This window comes from Micrasema longulum, unplaced genomic scaffold, assembly GCF_059751315.1.
Source record: "Micrasema longulum isolate JH-2025_06_02 unplaced genomic scaffold, ASM5975131v1 h1tg002372l, whole genome shotgun sequence".
In the NCBI taxonomy this organism is placed as follows: Eukaryota; Metazoa; Arthropoda; class Insecta; order Trichoptera; family Brachycentridae; genus Micrasema; species Micrasema longulum.
The window spans coordinates 83,144-107,432 of NW_028279522.1; the positions used below are offsets into that span (position 1 = coordinate 83,144).

A 24,289-nucleotide genomic window follows, 5' to 3' on the forward strand; every position below is an offset into this window, starting at 1 on the left:
GAATTGCCATATAGAAAACCAAGTTTAACCGCGTTCAAAAAATAAAAATCCCTAAATTACACCACGTTATATTCTCGTCCGAAAGTCGAGATCATCTCGTGGGTGTCGAGAGTGATCAGAATACCACTGCTGGTTGTGGTCTCGTGGCTAGTGTCGCGGACTCACGGATCAGAGGTCCGAAATTTGAACCTCACTCTACCACAACTTGATTCCCTAATAGAGAATTACCAAAACAAAAAACTTCTCAGTTTTGAGAGTAAGTGCTTGAGGAGAATATTAGGTATAAGTATAAGGTCTAGGCAACTGGCGAACTTGGCAAGACGGCCAACAAAAAAACTGACGTCGCGGATTAGTGTATGAGAGTTTATATTTACATTATACCAGTTTAAAAATAAAAATTCATGAACGTTTGGTCTGAATGTTGTGATGTATTTTTCACAACTCAAGTCCATATTCTTTATGTCCCATCTCTAAAATACAAGACTAACGGAATATTCCTTAAAAAAAAAATTGAGAAAAGTTAGTCCTATTAAATTACCAACCATATAATTATAGTAAAATTCTATTACCAATATCGAACCTTGAGAACGGACTCAGCAGCCTCCTAAAACGAGCGTCTTGAGGGTGGCTTCATGGCTTGGCTTGGACACGTGGGCCAGTATTTATAGGGAACAAAGTCACAGATTAATAGTAAACAAAGTAATGTTGAATTTTGGCTGGCTTTTATTTCGGTGATTTTTGAGATTCTTTTGAATATGAGAAGTACCTACGTGCTGTGAAAATTTTTTGAGATCGAAGCTAATTTTATACGTCCATGTAATGTCTATGAATTTTTGTTTGTGATTTATTGCATTACATCTATGGAATGTCTGGCATGGCTTGCCGCTAGTTTTTGCGATATATTTTTTCGAGTTGTCATCTCGCAGATTATAGGTGATATTAAACCAATGTCACCATTATTGAAACGGTTTTGTTTATTATCTTACTAACTAGAGTTTTCTATTTAAGATTTGCCCTTAATTTCTTTACTATTAACAAAATGCCGGTTTCATTTGAAATGGATAATGCTTCACAGTAAAATTAATCCTTATCTCATGTTATTTCAGATTTTATGGAAGAAATCTCAATAAATATGCTCCCTAAAATGTCGCCCGTCCTCCCTATTACCAGTACTCAGATTGTGTAAGTTTAATTATTTATTATTTTAGATAGTTTCTATATTTTTTACTATTTGAAAATAAGTATTTTGTCGATTGCTCGTTTACAGGAATTTTTCAAGTAATGATACAAACAATAGTATCGAAATCACTGCCAAAGACGTAATAGTCAATTCAAGCGGAGGAAAACAAAATCATGGAAGCTCTAAAGTGAAACTAAAAAATATTGTTGATTATAATTGGGAGCAACGTTTATACTGTGGCCAACTTCTAGCTGTTCACATGGAAGGGAATTTCCTTGCTTATGGCATTAAAGGTATTTACGCTTTGTTGTAGTTCAATTATGTGTGTGCTTGAGGTATTCAAAACTAACTATATTTAAGTACTTAGTTTTACCAGTTTTTTTTTAATACTTGATACACAATTATTTTTATCAACGTAGTGTAACAATAACAATATTATTAAACAAATACTGGTTGACAGCTCAGACAATTTTCCGATACATGGTGTATGCAAATTCATGGTACTCAAGTTGTGACTCTAGTTCTTTTCATTATAATGCAGCATCAACAGCATGCAGAGGAAATATGTTTGAGAAGAGAATGGTAAAAACATAAATGCACTTATTGAGTTAGAACATACAATAATATAGAATTAGTATAGAAAAAAGTATAGGTCGCTTTTTCAGTTTATGTTAGGTATATGAAAACGTTTCTTGTTTTCCAAATGTTTAAGCGACACGTGTTAAATATATTATAAATTAAGTTAGGGCAAATCAGTTACTGTATGTTTGTTGCTTAAGGAATAAAATGTTAAAATTGTTTCATCTTTTCAATCAAAATGTAAATCACTTTGACATATTGTATCTCCCCAAGAAAGTATTCATTTTAATACATTAAAATTAATAGATGGAAGAATTGAACGAAATGTTCAAACACAAGCAGATCGGAGAATCATTCATCGTTTCCCTGTCTGCACCCAATGGTGCATTGGACACTGCATTGGCACGCCAATTACAGTTTCTAGATAATTTTTCTTACATGGATGGTAAGTTTATCGGTCTTACACTTTAGATGTCAATCTAGGAACAATAAAATATTGCAGTATAAAACCACCTTTAAAACCAATATTAGCGGCCTCCTTACTGTAGTGATTAGGACACTTGCTACACACGGAAGGTTCCTGATTTGATTCCCGTTGAGAACACAAAAATTAAATGTGATTTTTCTCAAGCCTTGGTGTTCTGTGGTTCAATTCACCACTCTATTTGAGCCTCCTGGCCTGTTGTAAAAAAAAAATCACGTCCACCCTGCCAGGAATTCCACCCAGGACCTGAACCATACTAGGCGAACGCGCCCACCATTATACTACAGCGGGAACTTATCTACGCTCAATTTCAATATTTTAGGGATTTTATTTTTTACCTTTGAGTAGCCATTGAGTCAGTAATACTCGTCCAGGGTTCTGGTTCTATTTTACACACAGTACTGTGTTCTTTATTGGAATCAGAACTGTATCATGTCCGGAAACAGAACAGAGTGGTGAATGTTACAGTACACAAAGTGGTCACTGAAACCATCCAATGACGGGTCACAAGCCCTATAAATATGACATCCATATTCCTTATTCAAAGATGTTCTCAATTTCTTAAAGTATCTTTCCGTTTAATATGCATTGACATATTGACCTTGCATATTGAAGCGGTCAATTGACGTAACCTACAAACACATGCAACTGAGATAATCGCATTCTAAGTTTAGCTAAGTAGCTATAGGGTGTTTTGACTGATAATGGTGTTAGCTGTGTCGTCTATTAATAAATGGAAAAGGATAGTTCAACAACTTTTAGTTTGAAAAACACACAGTAAGAGATACCTTGTAATGGTTGTCTGTTTATACCTTTTTGTAAATTACGTCACTTCTATTCTAACACACCCAATTGTTGTATACTAACCACGATTAATGATGTTATAGTGCCTTCTCACGGAGTTGCTGGAACGTGGAGCGGAATGGTGCGTGTGGCCCACCGCACCTCGGAGAAAAGAGCGCTACTAAAGGGAATGTATGGCCAAGTGCAAGATTTGTGTTTTGCATTCGTAACAACCCAAGTCATACTGGCTTATATCGATGAAGGAGGCAACATATTCATCCACAATATTGATCTGCAGGCAGAAGGCATTGTGTCAGTAATGAAAACTAATAATTAACTTTTTTCTTGTAAATAACTTAGTAAAACACCATTAATTTTTTTGTTATTTGCTGACTGGTTTCAAAGACTAGGCGGTCTGAGCCCCTGTTACAATGGGAAGCTAACATTTATCTTTATGAAAAATAGAATACATTTTTTTCTAAACATATTTACAGGTTACTGACGAAGATACTTAAATTTTTCGTATAAGTATACACATTTTCATGCATACCTTTTGATTTAACTTGATAGACAGTTGAAGATAACTCTGTTAACTTCCAATTGTAATCGGGGCCCTGTTAATAAGAAGGTAACTGCGAAATGGATTTACAAGTAACTCTTGAAAAAAAATTATTGCTTTTATGCAAAGGCAATATCATTTTGAATATTCAAAATATAATGCACTTTAATATTATGGATGTTTGAAATACATTTTCTGACTGATTGAATATTATTCTGTGCATATATATATCATTAAATAAATTAAAATAAATACACACTTAAATTTCTGGAAATAGAATATGGAAGATAACATGTTATAACCCCTGTTTTTGTATTTAGATATCTGCATGCGAGAGGTAAACTGCAGTATCTCCAAAAACCTAACTTTTCAGGAGAGACAAATTAGTGATTTTTAAATCTTGTATTTTTCAATGAGAGGCTTTAAAGTAAATTTGTTTTCTAAAATATATAAAAGCATATTTTTTCATTTTTTAAATTAAGACAAATATTAAAATTTTGGTGGCCATTTTTAACGAGTTGTAAAAAATTAATTATAAGAAAATTGATATCAAGTTGGGGTAGAGTGAGGTTCAAGCTTCGAACTTCAGATCATAAGTCCACAACGTCCTTAACCCGATTCAAGAATACACTAACATTACAAAAATACACATTTTGATAATCTGAGAGTACCATATGTTTTCTTACTATCCTTAACCTTTAATTTGGGAAGGAGTCACAATAAAAATTAAATAAATTATCTTTGTTATTAAAGAATTCAGGAGTTAATGCTATTTACCATGTAATAGAGGACGAAAATTTCGATATTGACATAGTAACAACTGAATTTCATCATATTTGGAGTTACCGTAGTTTACCTCTCGAATACAGATACATATTTATCTAGACTTTCATATTCCCTTCTCAAAAAGTTATCTATCTTTGTTTGGATATTAAAATATCCAATCTGTTTTAACAAAAAAATATGACTAAATTTCTTTTAAGGACTTTTTTACTTTAGTACAAACATTCACGGCGTTCATAGTTACTATTTTTTACATATTTGTTTTATAGGATAAAATTTGTTTATGATATTTTATCTATTTATTGTTAATAAATTTCAGTTAATTTATTATTTATTATTTGATAGCCTTGAAAAGTTGTTTTATTTAGTTCATGATTATTACACAAGTAACTTAAATTTTTACTAAAATTATTACATTGGTGTGTTGTTCTAGATGTACATTAATGCTTCATGTAATTGGATCTAAAAGTCCTCTAGGCATTGACCATCGCATAGTATGGTGTCCATATATACCTGATGATGAAGATTCTGAACCGGATGCTGATGAGGATGCCTCAAAACTGCTAGTTACTACTCATGGGAAAAAAGGTAGCCCTCTTAAAAATGATTAAGTATACCAATATGTTGTCTTTATTATATCAGATATATACAGATTTAAATTCCAAAAAGAATTTCAAGACTTTTTAAACCACCCTCCGTATTCTCCAGACATTTCTTCCTCTATCACTTGTTTAGATCAATGGCACACGACCTGGCTAACCAGCACTTCCGGTCTTATGAAGAAGTAAAAAAATATGGTCATCTTTTAAAGTGGATTGCTTCAAAAGATGACCAGTTTTATCAACGAGGGATTTGTGCGCTGCCTGAAAGATGGGAGAAAGTAGTGACCAGCGATGGACAATACTTTGAATCATAAATATATAACCAGTTTTTTTTTAGTATGTCGAATGGCAGTGCACAATGGGGTTTTAGTCCCAACACTTATGTATGGAAGTGAAATATAGAATTGCCAGAGGAAGGATGAAAACAGTAAATTCAGTCAAAATGCAATCTCTTAGATGAATGTGTGGGAAATCAATGTATGACAGGGTTACGAATGGTGAAATCAGGTGAGGGTGCAAATTTGAGACGGGTATAATTGATAAGATTTTGAGACAGGTATAATTGATAAGGTAACTTTAAATTTTATTCAAAGTTTTTGTTTGCATTTCTGTTGTGTTCAGTTTATTTGATTTAAAAAAAACTGAAATGTATCTATGGCTCAGCTAAATATTTTAGTGCTTTGATTGAATAAATCACAGTTACTTTACTTGATTTTCAGCCTGTATTTGGAATACAAAACATATAATAAGCACTTATGGATTAGGACCACACGTTTTTGAAGATATATCTGAGCATTGTGTTGTAATAGAGGAACATACTGAATCAATTATTGAAGCGGCATTTTCTCCGGATGGCAGTGCACTAGCCACTGCTTCTCAAGATGGATTTGTTATGTTTTTCCAGGTATATATTATTTTATTTATTTTTATTACGTACTACGTCTTATAATTTTCTGTTTTTCATATCTTGTCATCTACAAACTTTTTTATAATTATTTTTTTATATTTATATACAGGTGTTCTTTGAACCCTGTCACATCTAGAACCACGATGATCAGTATGGGTAAGAAGACATATAAGCGTATTAAAAAAAATATTTAGAACAAAGTTTTTTTTTTTAAATAAAATATTTTAAAAACAAATGGTTGCTTACTTCTGCAGGGGAGAAGTGAGGGGAGCGCAGCCGCGCGGTTGTTGGCGCATCAGACTCCCCCTCCTCCCTCCTCGTTTCTCCCTGCAGAAGTAAGCAACCGTTTGTTTTTTTTATATTTTATTTTTTTAAAATTTTATTTGTTCTAAAAAAATATTTTAATGTACCAATATGCCTTCTAGCTCATACTGATCATCGTGGTTTCGGATGTGACAAGGTTTAATGAACATTCTGTATATTATTTCTTTTATAAAACAAACATTTGTACTATAAAAAGATAGAATTATTTTTCAAGAATTGTATTTTGTCTTTTTTTCCAAATAGTATTGGTATATTTGATAATACCTATTTTGGAAATTTAATATTAAAAAAATTACATTTTTTTTAACAGTGATAATCTAGATTTTATGTAATATACATATTTGCAACCATATTTTACTTTGCAGTAATATTTTTCATTTATAATTTTCTAATATTTTTTATTTATAATTCTCTAATATTTTTTATTTGTAATTCTCTAATATTTTTTATTTATAATTCTCTATAGAAATCATTATATTCAAATGAAAGTCAATACCTTATTATTCAATTTTGATTGTTAAAAATTCTGTACCCACAATTAGTACATTTGTAAAATGCGTATTACAAAACAACGCAGTCGTAATTTGCTAAAGAAATTTGCATGACTTATATAAAATATCATCCCCTTTCTGCACCCTATGGGTGATACACGGGACACTGCATTGGTGCAACAAATGCAGCTTATTTAGGTCATCTGTTACATTACCAATGATTACCTTAAATTAAACCTCTCCACGCCTCTGTCCGCATCTAGTAGTTCAGATGTGAACTGCAGCTGTCGGCCATGGATACACTTCAAGTATTGCAATAACCTGATGCCTTCTTTAAGGTTCTCGGGAAGCATCCGTAATATATAGCACAGCCAGACGTATTGCCTCTGCTTAATGACACTTGTCATCCGAGGTTGCTGCATCCATTGTCTTATTTCTACATTACTCACCAAGTAAAACTAACCCAGCATTCTTCTGGGACACCTGTTCTCGAAACTCAATAGTTTGCTGTTATGGGCTCTAATAGGTGCCACAATTCACATCCCTAGAGGAGAATAGGTGCTATCCAGGCATTTTATAGGCGACCTTTAATTTTTTCCAATTAAACACCTGATCCTCCAGAGAGCTTAAATACTGTTGAATCCTAGCCACACTTGCAGCTCTTTTTAAAGGCTGCCATATTCCATCGCATGCACTCCCAGGAGCTCAATCACAGATGGCTATCGACATGCTAAAAAACGTGCTAAGTATTTGAGCAATCACCACGAACAATCATGAACACGCTGAAGTTAAAGCGGTCGCGTTGCAAAACGCCATAGATAAGTTCCTGTGCGAGATTCAACCAATCCTCTTGAACTGACCGAAGTTGAATTTCGTTTTGCAACGCGACCGCTTTAACTTCAGCGTGTTCATGATTGTTCGTGGTGATTGCTCAAATACTTAGCACGTTTTTTAGCATGTCGATAGCCATCTGTGATTGAGCTCCTGGTATTTAAAACTCTCGACCCTTTCGATGATATGGCTTGAAGAAGCCAGGGGGTGTTAGGTACCTAGACTATAAATATATTACATTGGTTTTTTTAACCGATGCTAGCGTAGTACCTGTTTAGCCTATCAGCAATAAGCCCCCTGACTGAGTCGTCAATAATGACAGCTCCATCAGCATACTCTAGGTCGCAGATGTGGAGATGGATATTCCATGGTCTGGCGGTGAAATCCATATGGATTATGAATGTGTATGGTGCAAGGACATATCTTTGAAATCATTATACTGACTGCATTTATTGTTTTATGTATGCAGGTGTTTTTTTATAAAATAAATGTGTCTCCATTGATGATTATTAATTGATTTTATGGTATTTCTAGCAAAACTTTTTACAGGTTTACGAGCATTCAGATGTATTACGTTGTCTTTTCAAATGGTTCCCACATGATGGAAAACCATTATCTTGCTTATTTTTCTTAGACAGTCACGTGGCCTACAATACTGAGTAAGTATCCTTACTTATTGCTTTAAAGAATTAGGTTTAGATTATGTTCTATGCATCACATAAATTATTATAATATGTCCTTTTAATTTATGTTCTGGAAATGAATTTTCTGCATTATTATAGGTAACATATAAAATCCCTTAATACATCGTTTTTCTTGTTAGATATCTCAGTGGAGATAAGTTTTAAGAGAATATATGGCTACGCATTTGCAGGGTGTATTACCTGTCATTTGCTCATTAAAACGATCTCTTTCTGCCTATGTTTGAACATTTTTGGAACCCATGTAATATGTTTATTAACATTCACATGCAGGTTTTCTCCTATCACTATAGCAAATTTTGTAATCTTCGTGAAGTTATATGCATATTTTTTATTTACAGCCAATTTTGGAAATACGCTGTGACCGGTTGTGATAACAATTCCACTCTGAAAATTTGGTCCTGCAAGTCGTGGGTTTGCTTGCAAACTATAAAATTTGCTCCTAGTCCTGATACATCCGGAATGGCCTTGAAGGCAGGACTTGACAAGAGTGCGGAGTATTTACTTCTTTCTGACATTCATCGCAAGATCCTTTTTGTACTCAATTTAGAAGCCGAATCCTTTGATAATGGGGTTCATTGTAAAAGTATATCGGAATTCTTTTTACCATACCCTATTCTGAGTTTTGGTATTGTGGATGCAGGTGAGTTTTTTCAATTTGTTTTTTTTATTAGAATTGTAATGCAATGAATGACTGACACGTGAAAATACCGGTAAAAAATTGAAAGCAGTATACATATGTATTTCGAAATCCCACAAATATTGTACAGGTGATATATGTATTGCGGTTTATGGTTGTATTTTTATTTATACTTAATTATTAACTTTCAAAGTGACTTGTAATGAAGAGAGAACTATTGATATTTATTTTTTGTCTTACGATTTCAGGTCTGAAAGCTTTCAAATGTCCATCCAGCTGTTCGGACCCGTACCACCAAGCTATTGTAGATAATTCTGATGACACTTCGCCTATCGATAATAATCTTCCCTTGGAGGTAAGATTTTTTAAAATCTCATCCTTTAAAAATTTCTTCAGGTACGTAAGATCCGCAATCTATAATTTACTTATGATCAAATAGTTTAAATGTAAGCTAGACATAATATTCCAATATAGCAAAATACGTATCATTTATGTTTTTTGCTTATCTTATCTTGACTAAAGCAACGTTTTTGCAATTGAAATTTGGTCATGAGAAAGAATTAGATTATCTTACTTAAGCCCTCCATATAATTTTCCAAACTCACAGTGAAAAGGGGAATGAAAGAAGAATAGTTAAATTCAATTAAAATCGCTGTTTATGAAATTGAAAATAAATAAAACTTCTCATTTTTGATAAAAGCTTTTTTTGATTTATTTTTAAGAGCAAAACCGATAGGAAGACCCTTTGGTCTTTAAAACGGTTTTTGGGCATGTGGAACGAGTGCCTTCACTAATTACAGAAATGATTGTGTGAAAGATATATTTTGACAAATGTGATCCTTGAATATTTATAATTGATTTGAAATATAAGTTTTGTGTTTTTTTGACATGTAGAAAGAGATATCTTCAAATTAAAAAATTACAGAAACTGCATGGTGTATCTGTGCTTCAAATGTCTGGAATCCATAGAGTTAATAGGCGACTGATATTATAAAACACATTAAATAAGCTCATCAGCTATAAGCTTTCTACCTGTAAATAATAACAGTGATAAAATATGTATTTTTTAAACGTTGTGTTAATTTTTTCTTGAATTAATATATGTTTTTTCATAAAAACATATAAAGGTCATCCTTTATTCACTTTAATTATTATATTTATCTATCATTTTATTTAAGGATAATGATGGAGAAGGTTCTATTCCCGGAAACGGGACAATCGGTGCTCCAACTGAAGGCTGTAATATTTGTGCAGTGATTAGATTCTACTTAGTCCAGCCCAAGAGTCTGCAAGAAGGAACCATCACATTCACTCCTCCCACAAAATCTTCAAAAATCACTTCTATTTTCAATACAAATATCAATGACTCTTCAGGATCTAATGGTATTTTATTTATTTATTCTGTCATATTGATTTCACTATTTAAAAATGCACTTAACAGTCATCCAATGTCTATCAAGATAATAAGTAACGAGAACACATTTAAAAAGGCTATAATAAATGGATAATTGAGATAAGTAGAAGTCAAATGGACAAATCAAATTTTAATTTTCTACTCGCATTCGTTTTGAAAATGTTTTGTTTTAGTTTTATACCATAGATTATGTATTTAGAGAAAAAATTAAAATATTCGAGGTGTAATGTACACGTTACTATGATTTGCACTGGTTTGTTACCTCCGTCTGCCGCAATCAGACTTCCCGGCATAAACGGGAAGCCATCATCCCAAACAAAGCCAAAAAACAAAGTCAGAATGTAGGGGAACGAGTGTGCTGACTATAAGTCAACCTCAATAGCCCTGAAAAAGACTTTCCACCCGGTCCAAGTGATCTAGAGAGGCAAAGGTAGTCAGCTAGCGGAGCTGAGTGAAGACCAGAAAGCAGGAGAACACAGGGCGGAGAGATGAATTAAAACACTTGTTCACTGTTAAGAGACTGGAACTCGACTGATTTATTATAAGTAATTACACTATATATAAATACACAATATTTGTTTGTCTCTATGTAAAGTTTTCTAAATTTTTATTTAAAAAAAAAATAGTCTTTCTTTTTTATTAAAAAAAAAAAAATAGTAATGATAATAGTAATCGGTGCCCTAATTCCATTACCACATTAGTCAACTCATTATGTAAGCTATACACATAGTGTTTTAGCAGTGGATTTTTTTTTTTGCTAAAATTAAAATGAGATTAAATTTACACCTACCAAATTAGGCATAAACATTTTCACATTTATAAGTATTGGTTATGAACTATATTTAAGTTGCAGAAATGGATACATCAGTAGATAAGAAAACGTCTATGGGAAGTGCCGAAAAAGCAGGGTCCGTGAAGGAAGAGTCAAGCAATCTTGTATCTGTAACTTCTCCATTACAGTCACATAATAATACATTAGCCCAGCAAAGCCAGCAATTAAAGAATATACTGATGCGTGTACAGGTAATGTTTAATTGACAAAATGTCTCATTTATAATTCGATATAGTAAATTTGAGTTGAATGCAATATATTATTATTATTTATTGTATTATTATTATATTGCAATTATTTTCAGGTACCCTCAGGTGGACTTCTAATGAAAGAGCCCCCGTCTCCATTGTCCTCCCTTCTGCAACCCGCTCCACCCCTTAATCTCATGACGCCAGATGCATTCAAGTATGTTTTTACATTCGAATTGAATTTGAAAAAACATATTTTTACGGTGATAAAAATTCAAACATTAAATTGTACAGCAAAGTTTCTTGAAAATGTATGAAAAAAATAATAAAAACCAACTACTTTAAATGACATCACTTATAACCAACAGCAACAATCATATGTCAATTGGTATTTAAAATGTAGTTGAAACAAATGTTGATACCTATTAATTATTATTTGTATATTACAGTCCATTCAAATCTTTAATAACCTTTTCTTATGTGTGCTTACCAATAAGTTTTCATATAAACTACTAAGTGTGCCTACTAACACAAACAAGATTTTTATACTAAATATTTTCTTTGTGTAAAATTTTAAATTAAAAAATGAAAACTAAAAATCGTAGATAAGTGTTTTTGAAGAATTTATATGTTGATAATTTGCTAGCTGAATATTTGCTAGGAACGAGAAATGTAATATTTCTCGTTCCTTTCCAACTAATATAAAATCCGTGTTCTGCACTAATAACAGTATAAATAAACTTTTAAGAAATAATAATGATCCAGTAGATAAACTAAATCCATCTACAATTTTTTCTTAAAAGTGCAACTCATGCCCTAGCTTCTACATCGGTAAACAAGTAGAAATGTCACTATTAGAGCAAGAGTAATAATAACTTGTCAGAATGCAATAATCACCTTTTTTAAAATAATCACACCTTTGACAAAAATAATAAAATAAGAATTTAAATATTAATATTTATTTTTAAATTACAGCTGTTTTCATTTCTTGGATTTATTAAATAAAAAAAATGTACTGTTTATGGAAAATTAACCATTGAAAAGACTAGTAAATAAGGTTAATTCGTAATTCAATCTGAACAATTTTTTGATAGTGAAATTGGTGACAGAAAAAAATGTACATGCAATTTGTAAAATAATTTTGTATTTTATATTATATAGTATGACATTTAATACCCAAAATGTTTGTGCATTTTGCTTCTAATATCAGTCCCTTTCTGCACCTAATGGTGCACAGGGCACTGCATTGGTACTACAATCGCAGCGTATCTTGATAATTTTTGCTACGTGAAGGTAAGATGATCAGTCTTACGCTTCAGATATCAGTCCGAGGACCGTGAAATATTCTAGTGTAAAAACACCCTTATAAATAAATATTTCGTATCAACCATGTCGGGAATCGAACCCGAGACCTCTTGCACGGTAGGCAAACACCCTTACCACTACACCACGAGGCCGACGTTTTTAATATATATTATCATAATTAATTCATTATGTACAATTATTGTGCATACACATTTGCATATTCCTGATTAAATATTCCAGTAGTTCACCTGCCAAACGCGATGAGGAAGATCCACCCATAGCAGTGACACCAGACCCTTCAGCTATGGACATGGACATGCAGCTCTGCAGCACTATAGATCCTTCTATTGTGTCTTCTCTTCAAATTAACCCCAACACACGTGAGTAACAGCAACTTCTAGCTGCCACTTATTCAAATCTTATAATAATTTGTGATCTTAAAATTTATAAATTCTCCTAATGTATAAAATTCCAATTTGGAAGTCATTGTTTTTAAACCCTATTAGAATAAAACTGTACTATATTTTACTTTATTTCTCTTCCACGTTTTTTAAATCGAAATATTTCATTGAAAAATAATCCATTTCTATCAGTCTAGGTGGACGAAGAATACAGCTATAATAATACTGAAATCAAGTGGAGATAAGTCCACCTCTTAGTGTAGTGGTTGGCTCATCTACTACTAGAAGGACCTTGGTTTGATTCCTGGTAGGGTAGATGTGAAATGTTGGTTTTACTTCAATATTTTATTGCTCCTGGACTTGCACCTGAAGCTTAAGACTGATCTCCTTACCTTCACGTAAAAGATTATCAATTAACACTGCGTTTGATGTAGCAATGCAGTGCCCTATGCACCACGTAGTGCAGAAAGATGAATAACTTTAACACGATAATTCATTCTTTTTTACAATTATAATAATGTATTTGTATTCAGTTTCTTATTACTCTCGTCCTCGCCAAATGGTACACACAGTTCTGTTTTAATACTCAAATTCATGAAACACGAGTTCATTTGTTACATGAAGGCAAGATGATGAGTCTTCAAATGGTTTCCCAAGGGCACAATGAAATATTGTGGTGAAAAAACACCTTTTCAATAAAGCTTCATGGTTAACCTTATTGGGAATCTAAAATATATATATATTTTATTTTGCCAGCAGCCATTCCCTCCATTCATCCCCAGCCAGATGGAAAATTGGCTTCTGGTGGTTCCAGCCCCAGTAGGGAAGTTCAGGAGATACTTTCCCTCAAGGGATCTGACTGTTTCTACGAAGACGAGCTGGAAGAAGATCTGAACAATCCGTCGCCTCCGCTGGAGGCGAGAGTCTCCCAACCCGCCAGCGCCACGGCCCCTAACAACTCTAGTCAAACTATTCGAGAAGGATTCCAACTGTACGCGCCACCAGAAACAGAAACATTTCCTGCCCAGAGAATTGACCATTCAACAGCCCGCAATAATTCTGAACAATCTTCATGTAAGAGGACTGCGTGTAATAACTATTTATATAACTATTTGGAGTCAACATTAACTGCCGACTAATAAAAGTTTTTTAATAATCATAAAAAGAATATGCCAAAAAAAAAACTTCAGAAATGTGCTGTAACATTTTTTGGTGTATTTTAAGTTTACGAAACGTGCTAAGGAAAACTACGACTAGTATTAATCAATATTTTAAACAAATATGTATGTATTCGCATTGCAATTAAAACCGCAATTAATTCAAATGGTACTGGTTAGTAAAAAATAGTGAACTTCCTGGCTACATGCAGCCTTACCTAGTGAGATAGGTAATTACAAACCTAAACATCTTTTTAAAAATATAATAATTCAATACGTAAATGCTTGAATTGTGGATTGTAAATAGACCAGCCTAGCTTGCAAAAAAATTTCAGCCATTTTTCAATCTCTACTATATTTTTATCAATAATAGACTTCGACGCTTCAGTTTGTTTTTGTCCAACAGACCAAAACACAAATCAGCGAAAATAGAGCTTTAATGTTTTATTTTTACGAAATAGGCATAAATAATGACCACAACTTAAGACAAAATTCGTTACGAACCCCCCTTAAAAAATGAAAAAAATGTATTTTTTTCATTTTAACTTCATAAATAAAGGCTTTCTCAGAACTCAATTTTGTTAAACATGGTATGTTGGAGAAAAACGAACTAAAGCGATGACTTGGCCGGTCCCTGATATTCCATATCAGAATTATGAATTAATTTTTAAATTTAAATTGGCAAATATAAATCCTTACCTGTCCAATTTTGAATCTCATTCAACATAGATTTTTTCCGTATATCGTACTTTGGAAAATTATAGAAACAAATTTTTTCATTAAAAAATAAATAAAAACTAGATTTGCAGTAAAAGCGAGATTTATTTTTAAAATGTACACAATAATGGCCTTATTATCTATATTTTGTAATTTTCCAAAGTATAAAATATGGAAAAAATCGATGTCGAATGAGATTTGACATTGGACCGGTAAGGGTTAAGTTTTACATATTTTAAAATAATGATTGATATAACGGGGAAACAATTGTTACACTGAGTTTTTCTTCCTGATTTGTTTAAATATATATTTATTTTAAGAATATTGTCCTTTAATAATATTTATTGCAAGCAACTTTAGTCATTAAAAATGTAAAATAAAAAACATGTTATTGTACTGATTAAGATATATTTACATATTTCAATTAATTGAATGGTTTACAGGTTCCAATGATAAAACAGACACCGTATGGCCGAGTATAAATATGGAAAAGATCAACGAAGCTAATCAAAGAAAAGCGAATAGTGAGAAGTCTAATTCAATCCATAAAAGTAATAATAGTCTGAATCGATCCATAAATTTAGATGAAAATGAAGATGATGGAGTAATTTGTAATGATATTAATAAAATTCACGATAGTGAAATCATTTGTAATGATGTAGACCGGAGTGAAAGTGAAAGTAATGGAAACAATCTTAGTCATAAACAAAAAGATCTAATCATTAGTGAAATATCAAAATCATTACAAGAATTAGCAGGTGAATCTATATTTTAATAATATGTATGTAAATAATGCTGTGATTTCTATGTGTAAACTTGATATCACAATGCCTTATTTTTCCTAACAAAGTATGATCCAGTTGAAAATGTGTCAGAATCCGTATAACTTTTCATTTCAAAGCTCTAACTTCTATAGCTTTTCATTAAATCCAAACCCATTACAGTTATACCACAGAAATTTAACAAAACATATAACACATTTTTCAGACCATAAGATTTTCCACCAAAAATTGGGGTGCATGTTATGGTCTGATGTGTCTTATCATCCGCAAAATACTGTACCCTAGATTAATTCATATTCAACAATGATAACAAAGAAAAACATTAAAAAAAAAAATAATAATACTCCATTATTGTAGCATTATCAAACATTGTTAATGTTGTATAAATGTTTAATTTCTTAATTCTTGGGTCACTGGATAAATTCTTCCCATTTTTTTCTAAAACTAATTGTTACATGTATATACATACACACTTTAGTAACAATTATGTATGTATTTCGATTTTATGAATTTGTTTATTCTTTGCATGCATTATTTTAATTTTTACATAAAATTGTCACAGTAATTTCATTGAAATTTCGGTGTTGAAATATGCCATATGTTATTCTATTTTTATTATTTCAAAATATTTATATGAACCAATCTAAAAGTACATTTAGTCCTACCGAACTGCTTATGTTTAAGTTTTTCATCTCTATAATATATACATAAATATATAACGTAATTCCTATTCTATTTTATTTATTTTAAAAAAAATTAATGTTACAGCTGTAATAAACGAACAGCAAAAAGAGATTTTAATGCTACGTGGGGAAGTTACTGCCTTGAGACACAATCAGACCAATATAATGACATCCAGAAATACTTCAGAGGAAAACAACTCTCTCCGAGTTATCGAGCAGGCTTTACAAAAGAATCAAACACACATAAAGCAACTAGTGGACACTGCTATTGCTAGCAGGTCAGACACTCGTTTGTTTAAAATATATATATATATGCACGTAATAAATACATATGTATATAATGAATATGCATATCCACACACCTTTTATTGCTACTAAAATTTGACTATCATTGGTTTATCTACAGCAAAACAGAGAATACTGTATGGTGTGTTAAATAATTTACATTTTATGTTTGTAATATAATATTATCTTATTTAGGTAATAAGGATTTTTCGATTCCGAAATTTTAATACAAATAAATAAAATTAAAACAGTTTAAAACACAGTAATAAAAGTGTGAACCACTGATAGATTCTAAAATATCCTACTGTGTAAAAGCATGTTACATTAAAAACAGGCTCCACATTACTTTTTGCATATTAAATATTTATTTATCACTAAACTGAATTAAATCAACTCTAAATCAAAACTATGTAGTTTTACACATTCACAAAAAAGCAAAGAATACTTCGGTGTGAGTTGTTGCAGGCTGCCGCTTAAGCTAGGGTTTCCTAGGACAGCGGTGCCTGTATCTTAACGGCCGTAGTGAACGGTGATGCGGTGGACAGCCGTCGTAGTGGTGACTAGAGAGTGGTTTTATTTTTTAACGGTGTTATCAACACCATTTTTATAGGAAACCACTCTCTAGTCACCGTTACGACGGCTGTCAACCTCATTAATGTTCACTACGGCCGTTAAAATACGGGCACCGCTGTCCTAGGAAACCCCAGCTATAAAGCTTGGATAACCAATATTCGCAATTACATCACCACGTTCGCAACGCCGCGGAAAAATTTAAAACTACCATTGATTTTATCAGAATTAGGGCTTGTCCTAATATTTTGTCTGATCAGCTGGGAACCGTATTTTAGATAAATGTCACAAGATGTCAGTAGTGTGATGATTCGAGATTTTTTAGAGAATATGTTTTGCCCTCGGCTAGTATGTTTTATTCAGTTATCATGGTAGAAACTTGTGACTCACGAGTGAATCGCCCGTGTACAGGGCAAGTATACGGCGACTCACTGGTGAGTCGCGCGCGCCGATTGTGCTAGTAAAATGTTGTGAAATTATGTCTAGTAAAATAAAGCTTTTATTTTGTGAATCACAAACCACCACTGCTTCATATCCTTCCAGGGTTGATTCAGACCGAAGTAACCGCGAGGCACTGCTATCGGGAGTATCACAGATTATGGGCGTGCAGATAGCGGAACGCCTCAACTCTGCTGTAGCTCACGAGGCCCGCACTGCCCTGGTACCCGCCCTGGAGCGAATACTAGAACCTGTGGCACGCTCCCTGCAGCTGGAGCTAGCTAGGACCCTCTCTACTACCGACCACCTCTTGACGGAGAACATCCAACGATTAGTTAATAGCAAGGTATATTGACAGATATTCTTGTATTATTTTATTTTATGGGGAGGTTTTTAAATTACACAACAATAAGTAGAAATATAATATGTATACAGCCAATTTTTAAAAATCCACTTTTAATCTAATAAAATGTAATAATATGGGAGTTTAAATTGCGGGTGTGCGACGTTTGTGTGAATGTGGGAGTATGTGAATGTGGGTGAGGGTGCATGTGTGTGGAGTATGGAAGTTCAGCCATTCATGATCTGTCATCGATCGGTTTAATTGATCACTTTACGCACTGTAAGTCACCATTCTACCTATGTTTCATCAATTCCTAATACCTTATTTTTTCTTTGACATGGGTTTGTGCATTACTTATACCTATGCACAAACTTATTTAAAATTGACCATGTATGTCAATGTTGTTTTATTGCAGACTGTCATGGATAATCTATGTTTGGCTGTGGCTCAAACACTAAATTCTTCCACTAAAGATGCCTTCAAAGAAGCTATACAAACCTCTCTTGTTCCCAACATGGAGAAAGCGCAAGGGCAAATGTTCCACCAGCTAAATCAAACATACAATAATGGCACAAAAGAATGTAAGTACATCATAAACGAAACACACAGTATATTTTATCTTGGAATTTCACTTGGTACCTGAATTATAATTTCATTTGCAGATTTAGCAACGTTCGAAGGTTGCACTAAGCGAACATTGGACCAATTCAGTGGAATGGATGAAACATGCGGACATATAAAAACAATGGCTTCCCAATTGCAACACATACTAGATCAACAAACCAAACAATCAATCGTCAACTCACAGACACAACAAACTATCAAGCAACTGAGCAATACAACCAAAGATCTTCAGACAATGATTTCCAAAACATTAGAAGGGTAATTAAAGACTTAACTTATCTAATATAAAAACCTTTTGTTAATTTCTCTCATTGTAACTTTTAACAATATTAACAACAGAGCTTTTACATATAGTATGTACGATTTTTATAAGCACTCTCGCCTTATTATTTTTTTCGTTATTTACAATGTACAAGTACAATACATTGATTTTACGTGCATATCCAAACTCACTAGAATTAAAATCGGTGTGAAATCGGGACTCTCCAGTTTTTTTGTGATTGTTTTATATGTCAATGTAATTTTATTTTGTGATTGTTTTATATGTCAATGTAATTTTTAAAATATATTAAATACCTACGTACAAATATAACATCAACGGACATTCATCACCGTGTAACTCAATTTTGATCACTTTAGAGGAGAGAGATTAAAACATTTTTTTAAATGTGTGTTCACTTAAATTAATATTTTTGTAACATTTAAATCTTTATAAGTTTTTTGTTTGTTTTTACTAGCAATGGTTGAATATATTTTTTATTTTATATGTTCTTAAAGATAAATATAATACCATTTTACTATTTAAAATATTTTTATTTAAAAAAAAAAAAAATATTTTGCGTTCTTATGATTTACCCAAACATTTCATTTTAAAGGGCCATTTTCAACGAGTTGTAAATAACTCACTATTAGAAAATGGGAATCAAGTTGGGGTAGAGTAAGATTCCAACCACTGACCTTTGAGCCGTGAGTCCGAGACACTAGCCACGGGACCACAACCCGATTAATTAATTAATTAATTCAAATTAAGAAATAAATTCATTAGATTTTTATATATTATGTTCCATTTGAAATTTACATACCTACTGTATTTCTTTAAACGCATCTTGTTTATGTACCTGTATTTTATCACTGTAGAATGTATGTAAAAGCACTGAGTACTAAAAATATCAAAAAAATCAAATAATATATAAATTTTGATAAAACTCTGTGTTACTAAAATATTATGAATACTTTTATATCTTTTTAGAGCACTGCATACTCACTTATCACCCATTAAGGAATGTATCCGAGAACAAATTAGTACAGGAATGGCTGCACACGCAGCGCAATTAGAAGACAGTGTCCTCTCAGCCGTACGGTCACGCACGCAAACACCAGCACCCTCGGTCATGGATATGCAAGTTTGTATTTGCACATTTATTTTCATATTTTAAATGTACAAAGTATAAAACAGATAGAGATTAATTATAATGTTTGAGTATGTCCAAATGCTTGCAGACTGGCTGGATTTCCTCCCTAGGGAGTTATTCATATTAAAATTTATTTCAACAGAGAGGGAAAACATTTTTTAAAAGGTAATATGGAAATCTAGGCATTTACAGGGCTTATGACCTGTCATTGGCTGGTTTAAGTAGCCACTTTACACACTGTGTAACTTTCACCATTCTGCCCATGTTTGAACATCCACATTTCCTCAACTCTTCCATCTGTTGACTTTTGTGAAGTAAAAGAGCTGAAACCTTTATCATGTGGTGAGATTCATCCGGCTGAATCAAATCATCTACTAGGCAACGCTTGAAAACAATTTTCCAATTGTTACACAGTGTGTAAAGTGGCCACTTAAACCAGCCAATGACAGGTCATAAGCCCTGACTATATAAGCCTAGACTTCCATATTCCCTTCTCAAAAATGTTTTCCCTCTCTGCTGAAATAAATTTAGAGATTATTTTGATTTATTTTAATCGTTTTTATAATACATGTATTTTTTTGATTCTTTTAATAATCTTGATTTGCATAAATTTACTATTATTCATGTATAAAATAATGTTTGATGCCACTTTCTTAGCCTTTGAAGGGTAACATTACACACTTATTCTTTATAACTATTGTTTTTGTTTTTACTTTCATACTATGTAATTTAATTAATTATTATTTAATTTAAATATTTTATAGTCTCTGGACTGATGCCTAAAGTGTAAGACTGGTTGCCTTTTGCATAACTAACGTCTTTTTTTTTTCATTAAAAGAGAAATACTTATATTTACTCAAATATTTTAATTTTCAGATCATTTCCTAAAAGTTGTAAATAACTTGTGCTAGAAAAATGGGAATCGAGTTGTGGTAGAGTGAGATTCAAACCTCGGACCTTAGGCCGGTGAATCCACAATACTACCACGGTACCACAACCCGGTTCAAAATACTTACATAATTTTTAAAAAGTGAATATACCATTGTATGATAATTTATTATGGCCACCCTCAATTTTTCTGTGTAACTGTGCTAAAGTAATATTTTTTATATTGGTTCATGGTTATGATTCCAGTGGTAAATGGTTTTTCTATCAAAATTACTTTGTGATATTTTCTGTGCTACTTTGTTTTTTAGCAACCCTCAAACATTCTCTATCAGATTAAGGTCCGGCGAGTTTATGGGCCGGTCTAACAATGAAATATTTTGCTCCGTCAGATTTAAAAAAAAAACAGTTCAGCCATATGGCATTGTGCCCCCATGTTGCAAAAAGGTTTTTTGTCACTTGGGCAAAACTTTACTGCCAATTGGGGCAACAATTTTTTTCTACGACATTTTTGCGTTGCGCCTGATTCATCATTCCTTCAACAATGTACAGTTTTCTTATCCCTCTTCCACAAACACAGACTAAATCATCACCGGCGTTCGATGTTTAACCTTTTGAATGATGTAGATGGATAAATATTTTTCTGCTACTTTTCTCTTAACATATTAAGCCTTTCGTAGGAAAGTACTTCTGTCACTAAAGCAGACCTAAAAATGTAATATACAGCTTGTAACTGGGAGGGTGGATCATCGGTGGCAGAGCGATGGAGGACCTCAATGCCTATCGATTTAACCCCCATGTATGTTCTGCAATATTCAACCGTTTAAAAGTTATTGGAATTTTTAAGATTTTTTTGTAAAAATCCGATTTTCAGCCGAATGTCCCAAGTGTAGCCAAACTATTTTTTTTTAAAGGAGTAACCCGCTTAGCCTCTATTTTGAGGCTTGTCAGCAGGTGGATGGACGGGATATGGAAGGAGATAATGAAAAATACACCACAACACCCAGACCAATTGAGAAAAAAATATTTCTTGGATTTTTTTCTTGCAACTGCGGGAATCGAACCCGCGACACCAGTTTCACAGTTAGCCGTCTAACCAACTGCGCCACGGCGCCTGCCTTAAGTCTACGATTGTATCTTTTTTCATCCAAGTAGCTCAATAGTAGGTCTTTCATCTTACAATACAGTTTTGAGTCGTTATTTGATTTAATATCAAATAAAAAAATAATCTTTACAAAAAAACTGCAAACTTTCTTTTCATCTGGGGCAAACACTGATGATCCACCCTCCCAGTTACAGGCTGTATATGATACTTTAACTTTATTAGTTATTTGAAAGTTTTCAGAAATTTTTCAGAAATCATCTCGAACATTTTAAACAGAGCATCTGTAGTTCCTTTCCCTGCTGATTGCGTAAGTTCGGGCAGTATTTCATAAATGCCTGGTAATTTTCCATGTTTGAGCTTTTTCAGTGCGTAATCAAATTCTTCTCTGATGATTGGGTCTTCCAAATTTGGTTATTACTATAAAAATCTTGAATACTGTTATTAATTTAGCTCTGTATTAAGATGGCAGATATTGAATTCTCATGGGCTATAGAAAAAACAGTGCTGCAACGAAAAAATAAAGGAAATATTATTACTGTTGTAGTAATGACAATGTAAGAACATTTTGTAATTACATATTAAACCATTTTAGTCGCAGCAAAACCAGATTGAGCAGCTGTTGGCCTCGGGACAGACCAATGCTGCTTTCCAACACGCTCTCAGCGCCTCCGATCTTCGCCTAGTGGTACATGCTTGCGCTTCGGCAGACCCGCGCCGTGTGTTCCGACATCCCTGTCCTCTGCAGCAGCATGTTCTGCTCTCCCTCATTCAACAACTTGGGGCCGACATGAACAGTGATACTCAACTCAAACACAGGTTGATATTTTATTTACGCGATCATCAAAATAGCCATTTAAATATTTTTATAATTATTATAGATGGTTTGACTCTATCATCATAAGTTCTAAAACTTGAAACATTGTGTTATGTTTATTTTTATGGTATACATTTTTTTTTTAAAGAATCATTATGATTTTTTAAATCTTCTTTCTAAAAATTCTCTTACGATAATATTTTTCCAGAAATTTCATTTTATTTCTTTTTATATATAATTTTTTTCTATCCTTTTGATTCGCACTATCGACATGTTTGTAGATCAATTTGTTAAATCCAAATATGTACATATATTAAAAATCATAATCCTTTTATTTCAGATATTTAGAAGAAGCAGTAATGAATTTGGATAACGAGAATCCAGTAACAAGGGAACACATGCCAATTGTACTCAAGGAACTACAAAAACAGTTATCCAATTTCATTTCTAATAACCCATACAATGAAGGTACCCGCAATCTACGAGTCCTCATGCTGGCTACTGAAGCGCTCATTAGATCCGGGGAAACTGGTCTTGCCACATGATTGTCACTTTTTGAATCGTGTTTCAAACACACTTATAATCCTGACCGAGGAAATAACCTAACTTGGTGATAGCAGTAATAATTTGGTTTATGAAAAATATACATCATTTAAAATAAACAATAACATGAAAATGATTTAATTATGTGGCAACTGTTTTGACTTCCGAGGTAAAACAAAAAATAATAACAGTAGAAACAAAAAAAAAAGTCATGTCTGATTTTTCAAAATTATAATTTAATTATATTTAATCTTTCTATTTTTATTTCGAAGGTCACAGGATTCACACTATTAATTTAAAACAATACGTAAAAACTCAATAGGGAAATATCACTCTTTTTAACAATTTTAAATTAATAAGGGTCTATGAAATACTGACTAGTAAAAATAATATTTTTTGTACTTATTAGTAGAATAATAAATATTTTTCAATTTATAATTTTAAATTCCCGGGAAAATGGTTCATAGCATTGGTCATGATTTGGTTCAATTTCGAACTTTGTTTGTGGCCAATTAAATTCAAATAGAACATCGTCACAAATCTTAATGTCACAATTGTCAAGGGCAAACATGTTGCATTTTTGTAAAGACATATTTTTTTGTAATTTCATTTCAAAAGTTATGCGTGTAAACATTTCTCCACAATATCCATATTGATTCCAAAAATACAATTAATTTTTCTAATCCGTTTCACGTGTTCTTATTGGCATTTGTAGTATGTGATTATTTCCCTATTATGTGTTGTGGTTATTGACACAATAATAATTCTTATGTAGGAGTTTTGTAAATTTTATTTTAATTAGATTTTTTTACATATATATTTGCCTGCAAGGCTTTTTTTTAAACAATAAATAAAGATGTGAAGGAAACTAAATAAACATTTGTATTATTAAATTAATGGACATCGTATAACTAAATTACTGATTCT

At 32.5% G+C, this 24,289-nt stretch overlaps 1 protein-coding gene across 9 annotated transcripts; it reads left to right on the forward strand.

Annotated features, from left to right (window-relative positions):
- Positions 1 to 836: 836 nt before the first annotated feature.
- Ge-1 (Enhancer of mRNA-decapping protein 4 homolog Ge-1) lies at positions 837 to 23,439 on the forward strand. 9 transcript variants are annotated; one of them, XM_088240158.1, is made up of 22 exons: positions 837 to 933; positions 1,107 to 1,182; positions 1,268 to 1,473; positions 3,131 to 3,338; positions 4,802 to 4,956; positions 5,690 to 5,874; positions 8,058 to 8,182; positions 8,566 to 8,867; positions 9,113 to 9,219; positions 10,043 to 10,247; positions 11,126 to 11,301; positions 11,415 to 11,515; positions 12,844 to 12,983; positions 13,761 to 14,093; positions 15,322 to 15,636; positions 16,429 to 16,621; positions 17,742 to 17,982; positions 18,395 to 18,560; positions 18,642 to 18,861; positions 19,853 to 20,006; positions 22,598 to 22,821; positions 23,160 to 23,439. In XM_088240158.1, exons 1-22 carry the CDS (start codon positions 861 to 863, stop codon positions 23,362 to 23,364), a joined length of 4,110 nt encoding a protein of 1,369 aa, XP_088096284.1. In that variant the 5' UTR covers positions 837 to 860; the 3' UTR covers positions 23,365 to 23,439. The 9 variants fall into 9 exon arrangements, with proteins under 9 accessions (XP_088096284.1, XP_088096285.1, XP_088096286.1 ...); XM_088240159.1 differs by having other exon boundaries at positions 13,761 to 14,078; XM_088240160.1 differs by having other exon boundaries at positions 858 to 933; positions 13,764 to 14,078.
- Positions 23,440 to 24,289: the final 850 nt, after the last annotated feature.

Bases quoted from the DNA above. Each gene is read 5' to 3' on its own strand.
- Ge-1 (XM_088240158.1), top strand. From the start codon at position 861: ATGGAATGTCTGGCATGGCTTGCCGCTAGTTTTTGCGATATATTTTTT. The intron at 10,248-11,125 runs GTATTTTATTTA...ACTATATTTAAG, and splicing joins TGACTCTTCAGGATCTAATG to TTGCAGAAATGGATACATCA. The intron at 15,637-16,428 runs GTGAATCTATAT...TTAATGTTACAG, and splicing joins ATCATTACAAGAATTAGCAG to CTGTAATAAACGAACAGCAA.